The following is a 13,161-nucleotide window of genomic DNA, read 5'->3' as shown; positions in this document are numbered from 1 at the left end:
AGGAAAGCCGATTGCGGCGCTTCCGTCTTAGAGTCTTCCGGGGTTCGAGAGTTGCTGAGAGAGTGCACTTGAGCGACAATTTGAGGAATGACCTTGGCCACTTCCCTGGCCACAAGCGAGGCAATCCTCTTCTCGGCACTTCGTTTGGCTCTTCTCCTAGTTGTTTGTCTCAAGGTAGAATTGTTGGAAGTCATCTAGACAAAGAGAGATTTGGAGTGAGATTCGATCATAATGATTTTTGAGTTTGCGATGCGGTTGAGCGCGATCAAAACTTGTAGCGAGTAATATAATAGATTTCACATAGGAGCCACATAGGATACACGAGATTCCTAAGTTCCCACACAATTGATTTGCTTGTATATATAATTAGTTGTGGCTTATACTTGTACACATACATGTCAATATAGAATGCGCGAGGACGCGATGCAGAGAGAGAGAGAGAGCGAGAGCGAGTAATTAGACATCAGCTTTGTTGCGAACATTCGGTCTTCATTTTTTATTGCGATGGTTGTGCGAGTTGTGCAGTTGCAAAAGCAGGGAGCGAAAATCGATAAATCGAGAAATCGATAAAGCGTAAAGTTTTAAATTGTAAACACATAAGTGTAAATAGGTTCCATAAGGCGTAAAATCGGCGAGTCATATGCTAGAAAAATAGATAGAGTGCCTCGGGTGTTTAGGCGTCGCCTGCCCAAGGTAACCCAACTATACCCAACGAGTTCGTGCACGCGCGTTGCCCTAGAAGACTTATGCTTCCACTGGGATGCAGCTCATGGCATTCGTCTTCCTAGTCATCGCATGGCTCGAGTTATTGTTATAGCCGAGTCCTTGGTGAGAGCTTTTGAAAATCATTTTATAGAGAGCGGAACAGTTTATTAAGATACGGGTTTCATCCCTGACTTACTAACTTCGCTCCTAGCTGTAGTTGTGCTCTTCGAATAAATTCGGGAGTTCCACCGGATTTTGAAATGGAGACTTTCGTTGAGATATGGATGTCACTCCTAGCTCAATGGAAAGTTCTCGTGCTAGAAAAATGCGCTGAGTGACCGGTCTTGTCGAGAGTTCTTGGTTTTCACGCCTGATCTCGACTGGAACACTCGGTTGTGTTACACGACTATATTCAAAAATGTGTGTATTGTGTTGGCCCTAGGAAAAGCTAGGTAAGATTCCAGCCCTAGGAAAGGCTCTTCGTGTGAAGTTGTGGTATGCGGTGTTCACGCGAAGTAGTAGCTTTTAGCGAATTCGAACGAGAGTATCGAGTAGGCCCGTGCAAATCCTACGGGGTTCGCATGAGTCGGCCCATTGGTACCTAGACCATGGACTAGGTTGTTTCTAGGACATTGACCCGGACTAGGTCAAGTCTGGCTTAATTCCCTACAGTTATGGCTCTGATATCAATCTGTCACACCCCAACCGATGGCGGAATCATCGGGGCGCGATACTAGGCAAATCAGATTGCTCAAGAGAATCCATAACAACTTTATTGCGACAATATTTATTACATTTGTTATCCCATACTAACAATCAGTACAATCACATAAGTTATCACAGATTTCTAGCCCTCTCGAACAATACAAATCCGACAACCTAGATTTTAGGTGAGTTTCTAGACTTCCTAGCTTGATTTGATGTAGACTGCGACTAAACCTGCAGCATAAGTTAAAACGACGTCAATACAAAAGTATTGGCGAGTATACAAGTTTTGATAGTGTAGCGTAAATAGTTAAAAGTGCTGCGAATTACCAAATACATAAACGGGATACCTCAACATATATGCACATAAGACAGATACTACCAGCTAATTCACTCGAGCTACGATTGCAATGGCTATTCATCCTAACTAGACCCCGTCGGGTGCTATAGTACTATACTAGTTAAGGCGGGACCTTGCGAGTATAAGTCCTAACACATATGTAACTAGCATCACGTATAAATATGCATAACAGTTATTCGCAAGTGATAAGCAGTTGTTTAAATAATTCGTTGGTAAGTTTGATTTGATAGAAACGTATGTTACACCCAAAATGCGATAAAAAGGGTTTGAGTATACTCACAGTTGGTGTTCGGCAAGCAAACACAACTTTATTGGATTGAAGGGAGCGCGTCTAAGATTACCCTGATTACAGATCGATAGCGTGAGCGGTGAATAGTGCGTTAAACGGAGCAAGGTGTCAATGGATCGAACAGTACTCTGATCGGATGGCAATCCGATCGAGTGGTCGGTCGATTGGATGAAAGATGTGTTTGTGTATGATGGTTTGCCTTTTGGAAGTTTTCGTTGTAGCATTTTGAAAATAGTGAAGTATCTCTACCTTTCAGGTCGGTCGATCGAACGGCTGTTCGATCGGGCGATAACCCGATTAGTGGATACTTTAGTGAGAACAAGTTCACAACAGTTTGTCACTCGATCGGAGTGTAGTCCGATCGGGTAACAATTCGTTTGTATTGAATACGTTGAAAATTGTTTAAGTGATGAAGTCTAAATACCACATGATCGGGTGGTAGTCCGATCGGGTGACGATCCGATCGGACAGCAGTCCGTTCATTGTTCAAACTCCAAATTGTTGAAATCAAAGTCAAGTGTGGGACCCAAGGTGCAATGCGATCGGATGGCAGTCCGATCGGATGACTGTCCTGTCCATTCGGATGACTGCCCTGTCCGATCGGATGATTGTCCGATCGGACAGCAATCTGTCCAAACGATCTAGTCATCCCTGGGCACTTGACTATTTTGAAGGTTTTTGGCAGTTTTGATCGAGACGGTGTTGTGACGTGCTAGATAACAGAAACCCCATCTCGAAGCAAGGGACCCGATCGGACAGGAATCACCCAAATCTGACCGGTTTACTGGTTCGTGACGGTCGTTCTTGGTTAACCCAAAATCGGCCGTCTCTTTGTTTAGAAGCCAGATCTTGAACCAACACGACACTAAGAATGAGTAGAAGGTCGATACAAGCTCCGATTCTATCGGTCTTGAGTGCATTGAATGTAAAAGAGTTGAAAGAAAGTTGGAAAACCACCTTTCAATCCTTTTAACCGTGAATAGGTGTAGATTTATGTGAAAATATTGTTTAATCTTGTGGAAATCCTTCAGATCTGAGTTGTTCTTGGTGGAATGAGGCCAAAGATTGAAGTTCATAAGAACTCCATGATGACGTCATCCTAGAACACCCCAAATCCACTGATTTCACGGTTAAAAGTTAAGATTCAAAGGCGAAAAATATGAATAAGTGTGCGTAGATCATAGAAGTACAAGATTTAGGTTGTAAACTTACAAGAATCGCGAGAAATCGAGAGAAAATCGCCCCAAAGCGTGCTGGTCGAGTGAGAGCTCCACATCAGGGAAAATGATGTGAGAGTAGGGGTATTTATAGGCAAGAGATGAGGGAAGGTGGTGCAGTGATTCGGATCGGATGACAGTCCGATCTAAATGTCATTCGATCCAATGCCACCGGCAAGTCAAGTTTTGGCGTTTTGTTTCGATCGTTAAGCGTTACGATAGTTTGGGTACACATTTTCATCCACATTTTCGTATATTTAGTATAATTAGTCACATTAGGTCGTATATACATATCCGTATTCTAAACCTTGCGATAATCGAGTTATGCGTGCCTGCGAGTGCGTTTTTGAGTGCTGTTACCTTGCGACACATCACGGCTATCAAGGAGGGTAGAATTGGTCCTCACTCGACATCATCTTGATTGTCAGCAAGTGCAATGTGATGTGATAGCGATACAGCATATGATAATATGCGAAAATACTACGATATATGCGATATAGTTACATTATGATCCGAATCTCTGGTGCTAGGCGTAACGAGTATAACGAGTAGTAACAACGCACGAACGTGCGGGTTGTTACATTATAGTACAGGAACACCAAGGTTACCTACAGGGCAGACGAAGGCGTGAGTTGGAGTGGGAATGGAGGATTACGATGCAGAACTAAAGTACATAGTATAATACGAAATTAATAGTAAACATAAAGTATATTCTGTCCGTGCACTTGTCACGACATTGAGTTTCTGTGATTTTACGGGTCCTGGTTTGCCCGACAGAATCAGTAACAAGGAACGTGAAAAACAGAATAATGAGAAACCGAAATACAAACTATTCGGACGAGAGAACAGTTGGGATGACAGACCATTCGCGCGAGTGAGACCACCCTGTTGCACGAGAGAGATTGTTCGGCGAACCGATTCTCGTTTGAACGTTTTAACTATTAATCAGTTGTGTTCGTGATTTCTGTTAAGTTATTTAGTTATAATATTAGTATAACATCAGTCCAGAATATTCATAAGGTTCATAGAAGTCATGCAGGTAGCAACCTCGTTATTGTTCACCAAAGCACAAATCAGTTAACTTAGTTAACTGACCGGTTGGTCATGAATACGGAAATAGAAATACAGAATGTACAAGTTAACCAAACAACCGAACAAGGATAACCCAGGTGTGCCAACACGAACATGGAAAAAATTAACTAAGTGTCGGAGGCTGGACGGGGTTAACTTGTTCTATGTCCAGGAGATTCTTTGGGGTGTTCGTTTTACGTGTTTAAGTGAGGAGGTGGAACTAGGTTGGAAGCCAAGGCTCCCACAGAACACACACTGATCTTCCAGAGTTGCCTATATTGAAAATAGGGATCTGGATAATCATTCAACACTTAGAATCGTCAGAACTTAGTGAAACAATCTATTTCGGACGACTGGAGTCCCCTTTGGCGCGAGAGGGTTATCCTCTCAGGCGAGTGGGTCATCAATCCAGACGACTGGAGTTGTTTCTTGGTGAAATCAGTTTGGTTTTGGTTGAACTGATTACCTACTTGGATGGAATTGGCTCTAACATGAAACCACAACTATTAACTTAGCTTGTGAGCTCAGAGAGCCTCTGATTCGGCCGAGTTCAAAGTCAGAAAGTTTGTTTAAAAATTTTGAAAGATTATCTTCACTTCCAGCTTGGTCCTCAATGAATTGAGAGTTAGTATCAGTTTGTCATTGCAAATCTGGGAAACCAAGTGAAAGATTTATAAAGAATCTTGCAAAAGTTTATAAAATTCAGAAGAAAGTAGAAGAATCAGTTGCTAGTGAGTGATAAACTCACTTAGAAAGTGGCTGAGACAAGCTCCAAAGAATTGCTCGAAGTCAAATTTGAGAAAGAATTTCGAAGGTTGAAGGTTTGAAATGAAGGAAGTGAGGTGGTATTTATAGACTGAGGGACAAGTTTGGCACGAGTGGATCTGGGACGAGTGGGCATTTGGGACGAGTGGGTCCTCTCGTGCGAGAGGGACCAGTCCCTTATGCTCGAAAGTTCAAGTTGCGTATTTTATCGATTTTAAGCTTTTTAAACGTGGTCGCAACCCAGATCAGAGGTCAAAACAGAGGTTGGGTTGTTGATAATGGTCATAACCCAGAGCAGAGGGTGTAGGCGGCGGATCTTTGGTGGAGAACGAACGGATCTGTTTACACAATCGTTTCAATGAATATGATTTGGATTTATAAAGTACTTTTGAGTTAATTTGTGAATTTAGGAAACGATTGTGCTGTGATTATAGTTTGGATCTGAAGCAGGTTGTAAGTGAGGGTTTTTGCAGAAGATAGGCAGAGATGAGTGAGGTATTTGAAGGAGGGTTTTTGTAGAAGATAGGCAGATATGAGTGAGGTATTTGAAGGATATGAGCTACAGAACTGTGAACTGTTTACAAATTTGTCCAGAAATTGCAACGTCGTTGGTTTGGTGGAGAAGGAAGGGGTGTTTGTTAGGCAGGAGGAGACGCCGGAGTTGGGCGGTGGGTGGTGGTGGGGGTGGCAGGTGGGTGGGTGCTGGGGGTAGGGTAGTTAGAGAGAGGGAGATGAATTGTCTGGGTGTGTATATATATATATATAATATTTCTTAAACATAATTATTTTATCTAGGGTAAAATGACCAAAATACCCTCATGTGGGGTCACTTGGTTAGATTTAACTATGAAACTAACTGATTTAGGGTTAAAAGACACAATATGCAAGGGTTTGCAAACATCAGGTACGTTTTTTATACTTTTTGAAGACAAATGACACACTTTACAATCTAACGTAACATAAAAGATGATTTTTGTAATTTATTCATATAAATAACATGGTTTAATATAGAGTCAAATGATTTCATGTTTTCTTTAATATTAATCAAATACTTATAATATTACATAGATAAAACAAACTGATGAAACACAGGTTAACACTAAGGTTAATCTGCGGGACTGTCTCTTCTGTGGGTTCAATCTCCTTCTCTACTCGTGAAATGATTATGATCCTGCAAAATAGCAACACCATTAGTCTCGTTAAGAGGGGGAATATGGGGGTTTCCCTCTTAACCAGGCTCCTGCGTGAGAATAAGTACTGTTCTGAGGGAATAAAACAGTGTGTGTTGAGTGTGAGAGTATAGAGGGTAAGATGATCCAACCTGAATGATGAGGGGTCCTATTTATAGCCGGGCGATGGAAGAGGGAGGAGCAGCGTTGCCAGCTGTTACAGGGCGCCAGCTGTCCGACCAGGGGGAATATCCTCTTGGTCTCCTCTGCTGTGGTCAGGGTAATGGTAGACGTGGCGCGCCTGCATTTGCTCATGCTGGAAACGTTGTACTGCTGATGTCAGTCCTGCTCCTTGATTTGTTACAGGCCTACATGGCGCTTGATGAATGGTGACACGTTTGTCCTTTTTGTCGGAGGGAGCATCTTTGGTGCCACGTTGCCATATTCTAGAAGCTTCTAGAAGCTTCTGGATTTACTTGCTGATGTGTGCGCCTTGTAGGATGGAAAAGTGGTGTGGTCCTTGACATGTAGGCAAGGATTTGGGACCATACCTCTTCAAGTCCCCCTAGTCCAGTGTGCCTTCTAGTTGAGTTGATCGTCTAGGAGGGATTCTGGACTTTTTAAGTAAGTGGTTTTTGTTTGATGCTTGTTGATGTCCTTGCACGGTAATGGTATGATTGCGCGTGGCGTGTTGGTAACTTTGCAAAGTTGAGCCAATTGGACGCACGACGCATGGATTGTTGATGACTTTGCAAAGTTGAACCAATTGGACGCATGGCTCACAGCGTGCTGGCAACCTTTGCAAGGTTGAGCCAACTGGACGCATGGCGCACGGCGTGCTAATAACTTTGCAAAGTTGAGCCACTGGACGCGTGGCGCACGACGTGCTGGTAACCTTGCAAGGTGGAGCCAACTGGACGCATGGCGCACGGCGTGCTGATAACTTTGCAAAGTTGAGCCACTGGACGCGTGGCGCACGACGTGCTGGTAACCTTGCAAGGTTGAGCCAACTGGACGTACGACGCATGGTGTGCTGGTTTCCTTCTGAAAGAAGTTTCCTGGCTTGGGATAAAGACAACTGATGTGACTGTCTGATGTCCCTGTCTTATCGGAGGTGAACAGGCGCCTTTTCAGTGGTGTCAGTTACTTTTTTGCTCGTTGTCAGGTGTGTGCCGCCCACGCTCCCGAAAAAAGAGGTGACGGTTTCTCTCTCTGCTGACGTGTCTCTTCCTTATTAGATGACCTTCTGAATTCGTGACGGCCCACTACCCTCGCATTAAATGCTATGGGTATAAATATGAGGCGGTTTCCTTGACTTCCTTCACTTTTCAAAATTTGAACTCTCGTTTTCTCTCTTGATCCTTTATCTTGCTTCTTCCCTTTCTTGAGTATACTCATACTATCTTTCTGATTTTCTTTCAACATGTCCAGAGCGAATCCTTCATTGAAGAAGAAAAGGAACAAAGGCAAGAACCCTCCAGGTCTTGATCAAGCCATGATAGGGTGGATAGAAGAAGAGTTTCATAACTTGGTTAGGGAGATGGGTTTTCTTCCAGATTGGGGTGCCCAGTTTCCAACTCCTGGTTCTACCGCCATGGACGCACCTCCCGGTTATATCACATTGTATGCCGCTTTTTTCTGGGAGGGTAACTTCAGACTCCCGATGACCAAGTTTACCGCTGAGGTGTTGAGGAATTATGGGTTGCATATCTCCCAAATCAATGCTATTGGGCTTCCCCGTGTTACCCATTTTGAATTTGTTTGCAGGGCTAACCGTGTTGAGTCGACTATTGAAATGTTTAACGTTTTCTACACTGTGACTTACACCAGCGGTTCTATTCTTTTAACTCCCGGACTGGTGGTGTTATCCCCTGTTGTTCTACTCCTCTGAAAAGCTTGTATGATTGGAAGAAAAAGTTTTTCTACATCCGTCGTGGTGTTATTCCTATGGATATGCATTATCGAACAGTGGGTGAAGGGATCCCAAAGATAGACGTGTTGGTGGATTTTGCAAATCAGGAGTGGTACAAGAAGGTGACGCACAAGGCTATTGCTATTTCTCAGTTGGAAGAAATGGCTTTGGTTGGCGCTGGTATGAGTTTGCGGTGGTTCCCGAAGAACCCTCTCGGTGTTCCTGTTTATGGTTACCAAGGCAAACGTATGTAACGTTTCATAGTGTATTATTATTATTTTTTTTGTGTGTTATTCCTTATCTTCTTGTTTTTCACAGTTGGTTACAGCTTGTTAAATGTTTTGGACCCGAAGGCCGTTGGTGCCATGGTTGAAGCGATCCAGGAAGATGGGAAACCAACATGGTTGGATCAGATTCGTCCCCGTTTTTTGCATCCTACGAATGAGAGTTTTGCTGCTTATGCCAACATTGTTCTGGGTGAAGCTAATGGAGATGACGCTATTGATCCCACCCGAGAGGAAGTTGTTGTTCTCTCGAGTGGAAGTTCTGGCAGATCTCTTGAAGGTCTAACTTCTCGTTACGCGCGTGCAGGTCCGGCGCAAGGGGCTGTTAATGAGCCCGTTAGTGATGATGTCGAAGTTCCGGTTGAGACTACTGCTCAGTTGGAAACGCGAAAGAAGACAAAGGCTGGCAAGCCAGAGGGGAAGGAGAAGAGGGTTGAGGGAAAAACCACTGAGACTCCTCGTAAGCGACCCTCTACCCTTCCTGTCTTAGATTACGTTGTCGTTTCTGATACATTGTCTGGTTTAGGGGGCGGAGAGAAACATCGTGGGTCTGATCCTGATGACCGTGCTACGTTGACGGAGATGATGAGGAAGAAAGCTCTTAAAGATAAGAAACGCAAGCTTGATGAGCAGGCTGCTGCTATGCTTGCGTCAAAAAAGGCCAGGCTCCAGAAGGAAACTCCTCCTGCCCCTTCTGAGTCTGAGATTGATCTTGGGGTTTTCATTGCTACTCATGGGAACTTGTTGGAGAAAATTTATGAGGCTTCCGGTTCTGGACGTACACAATTTTTGTTTGTTTGCTTGGGTTGTCCTTTCTTTGCCTTTTTTCTTCTGATTGTTTTGTCTGTGTTGCAGCGGGTGTGAAGCAAGTTAAGGCTGCTTGGAGGTTTGATATTTATCAGATTACTCCTCCCTCTTCTCCTCCCTCGAGGACTTTTGGTTTGTCCACTCCTCCCGAAGTTTCAATTGAGAAAGAGAAACAGATTCCTGTGGAAGTGGAGCAGGTAGGGGAGGGTGGTGGTGGTGGTGGTGATGCTGGTGGTGCCGGTGGAGCCGGTGGCGACGCTGGTGGTGCTCGAGGTAAAGGTGCTGAAACCGAAACGAAGTCTAGTGAGGCCACGCAACGTCAGACCATTTATACCAGACGTCATCCGACCCCCGGTGGTGGTGGCACCTCTGGGAATCCTCATGGTCAGGAATTTGAACACGTTCAGGCTGGGTCTTGGGATACCCATAATCCAGCGTGTGATAATTTGCCACATGCTCCTCGCTGGAATCTGACCCAGGGTTCTCGGATGAATGATCTTGATAACTGTCATGATTTCTTCTCGTTGTCTCTCCCCCCTGCTGAGAGGCTATTTCAGAAAAAACGCCCCCGATTTGACCTGTTAGATGATCATGTTCGTGTTGGGGTTAATTATTTTGCCACCTCTCAAGAGATTGTTCGTGAGTGGAGACTGATGGGGGAGGAGACACTGGAGTTTCAAAATGAGAAGAGGGCGTTTGCTGAGGAGAGAGAAAAGTTTAGCGCTGAGAAGAAAGGTTTATTGTGGAGGGTTGCCGATGCTGAGCAGAAACTTGCTCAAGAGAAGCAGGTGAACGCCCAAAAGCAAAAAGATTGGGAGAGTGCTTGTGAGCGTACCAATGCAGAGATGCAATCTCAACGAGATGCTATTGTCAGGCTATCTGGGGAAAAGAAGAAAATTAGCGAGGAAGCTGAGCAAGCGCGCGTTGCGTCTGGGAAAAAGAAAGAAGAGTATGTTCAGCGTATAGCTAGGTTAGAGGAATTCGGTGAAAAGAAGGTTGTGGAGTGTAAAGCTGCTGAGCTCCTTGCTGAGGAGATTTCTGTTAACTGTAAATGGTTGCTGTCGCGCGCGGTGCCCTTGGTAACTTCCTTCGTTTTATATTTGCTTTCGGTTTGTGTTAATTACTTTTCTTATTTTGTTGTGTACCCCTCACAGATTGCCGATCGTATAGTGAAATCTCCTGAGCTTGCCAACTATATGTTTGAGTTGGGTCAAGCGGGGTACAATAGCGGTCAGAAAGATGGTTATAGTGAAGGTAGGGCTGCAGCTGTTAACAATGAGAAAGACTATCATTTCGAGTTCTACAAAGAGGATTGTGGTGCAAAGTATGCCGCGAAACGGCAAGAGTTTGCGTCTTTGGAATTTGCTGTTGTTAAGGCTGCCCAGAAGTTGTCTCGGAAACCTGATGGTGTTGCCCTATTGAAGAAAGCTCTTGGGGATGAAGGTCGCGCGGCTGGAGGCGCTGGGACTAGTCATCCAGAATGAAGAATTCCGGCCTGCGTGCCATGTATGGCCTTGGATGGCCTTGTAACCGACTGACAATCTTATGAAGAATTTCAACTTAACTTTTTTGTGTATAAGTTACTTGTGTTTGCCTGTGAACATTTAGCTATGCATGGCATCTTTTATGTTAATATTCACCTTTGGTTTTTTGCATGTGAATTTTGTTATCGTCATAATATGTGCATGTGTAATTACTTTGATTAGGTATCACGAATGAATGATGGCACTGACAGGTTGTGTTGTGTTAGTTACAACGTTTATTCTGTCGTTTGTGTGCGTAGGTTGGATCGTGAATTACGAAGTGATCGAATTACAGGTTATTGTGTGGACCCGGCTGTGTTCGGCCTTAGGGGTCTTACAATGTTTATTTACCATGTTATCGATGTGTTCACGTTTATGTGGGCACGAAGTTTTGGTTTGGCGTTTTCTAGGCTTTGGTTGTGTTTTTGACCCGGCTGTGCACTTGGTTGTGACGAGCCTTGGAGGTCTACAACGTTTCCTATGGTCGAGCCATTGATGTTTTCGTGTATGCCCGAAGTAATATATGCAGTTGTGACAAAAATTCGTATGGAAAAAAGAGATAGCCAAACACTTCTTGTATTAGTGCTAAATGTGTTGGCGTGCAGCCATTACAAGTACATAAAACCTTGGCTGTTTACATGTAGCATCTCCTTAACTGTTGAGCGTTCCAAGTACTTGGGACTTCTTTGTTGTCTAGGGTGCGTAACTTATACGCCCCTTTTCCGAGTACTGCATCTACCACATAAGGCCCTTCCCACTTGGGAGCTAATTTTCCAGGTTTTTCGGCGTTAGACGCTTCATTATCTCTTAGGACGTAATCTCCTGGATTGAACGTGCAAACTCGGACTTTTGAGTTATAGTACTTTTCCAGCTTTGTTTTGTATTTTGCTTCATTGATTGCCGCCATTTCTCTCCTTTCTTCTAGGAGGTCAAGGTCTAGCCTCCTTTCTTCTTCGTTGTTGATCATATTCATGGAGAGCATTCTTGGTGACGGCAATCCGATCTCCGCTGGTATGACAGCCTCGGACCCATAGACTAAGCTGAACGGTGTCTCTCAGTTGCTTGTTTTGGGCATCGTCCTATGGGCCCATAGTATGCTGGGCAATTCGTCAACCCAGCCTCTCCTTTTTTCTCCCATCGTGATTTAATTCTGTCTACGATGCTTTTGTTAACGGCTTCGACTTGACCATTCCCATGCGGGTGTGCAACCGAGGAGAAGGTATGCTCTATGTGTAGCTCCTTGAACCATCGTTGGAGATCTTCTGCGGCAAAATTCGTCCCGTTATCGGTGATGATTCGCAGGGGTAGCCCAAATCTGCAGATTATCTGTTCCCAGATGAAACGCCGTACCACAGTAGATGTGGTTGACGCCAGTGCCTTCGCTTCTACTCACTTTGTGAAATAGTCTACCACGACTATGATGAATTTCACTGCCCCTGGGGCTTCAGGAAAAGGGCCAACCATATCTATTCCCCATTGTTGAAAAGGCCACGTCGTTGTGACGGGCACTAATTCATTCTTGGGGCGCATCATCTTGGGAGCATGTCTCTGGCACCCACTGCATTTTCTCAAAGCTTTTACTGCGTCTAGGTGCATTCCGGGCCAGTAATACCCGGCATTCATCACCTTTGCTACCACCATTCTCGGTCCAACATGTATGCCACAGATTCCCTCATGCACCTCTCTGATCAAGTAGTTCGCGTCTTCTGGGTTGACACATCTCAACAATGGCCCAAGGTATGATTTTCGGTATAGGATTCCATCAACCATCTGATAGTGTTCCGCCTTGTATTGGAATTTTCTTTACTTCGGCTTTGTTCTCCGGTAGTATCCCAGATTGAAATACATGATTATCGGAGTCATCCACAACGTTGTTCCCATTTGAATAACGCTTACTTCTCTTAGTGGTACTGATGGGTTGCTCAAAACTTCTATGCGCACGTCCTTGGCTAGGTGCTGGAAACTTGTGGATGCGAGTTTACTCAGCGCGTTTGCTGGTTTATTCTCACTCCTGTTGATGTGGTGCACCTTGTAGGAATAGAAGTTTGGTAGTAATGTTTTTGCTTGGTTCAAGTAGAGAGCCATCACGTCTCCTTTGGCATCGTACTGCCCATTGATTTGTCTGGCTACTAACATTGAGTCTACGTGCGCCTCAATGTGTTTGACTCCCATCTTGATTGCCAATCTCAAACCGGCAAGGAAGGCTTCGTATTCGGCTTCGTTATTCGTGCTTTTGAAGTCTAGCCTTATGGCGTACGTGAATTCATGTTTGTCAGGGCTTACCAGCCTAAGCCCTGCGCCTGCACCGTCTTCATTAGACGCGCCGTCTTTGTATAGTAGCCATGGTTCTTTT

At 44.4% G+C, this 13,161-nt stretch overlaps 1 protein-coding gene across 1 annotated transcript; it reads right to left on the bottom strand.

The window, feature by feature from the left end:
• Positions 1 to 11,843: 11,843 nt before the first annotated feature.
• Positions 11,844 to 12,449, bottom strand: LOC110882862. Its single transcript, XM_022130770.1, has 2 exons — positions 12,219 to 12,449; positions 11,844 to 12,134 (listed from the first exon to the last, which is right to left on the bottom strand). The coding sequence occupies exons 1-2, from the start codon at positions 12,447 to 12,449 to the stop codon at positions 11,844 to 11,846; spliced, it is 522 nt and encodes a 173-aa protein (XP_021986462.1).
• Between the last annotated feature and the right edge of the window lie 712 nt (positions 12,450 to 13,161).

Source organism: Helianthus annuus, chromosome 10 (assembly GCF_002127325.2).
Source record: "Helianthus annuus cultivar XRQ/B chromosome 10, HanXRQr2.0-SUNRISE, whole genome shotgun sequence".
Lineage (NCBI taxonomy): Eukaryota > Viridiplantae > Streptophyta > Magnoliopsida > Asterales > Asteraceae > Helianthus > Helianthus annuus.
The sequence above is the reverse complement of the archived record's forward strand: the minus strand, read 5'-3'. Positions and strand labels throughout refer to the sequence as shown.

Bases quoted from the DNA above. Each gene is read 5' to 3' on its own strand.
- LOC110882862 (XM_022130770.1), bottom strand. From the start codon at position 12,449: ATGGTGGTAGCAAAGGTGATGAATGCCGGGTATTACTGGCCCGGAATG. The intron at 12,135-12,218 runs GTAGACTATTTC...ATCTGGGAACAG, and splicing joins TGAAATTCATCATAGTCGTG to ATAATCTGCAGATTTGGGCT.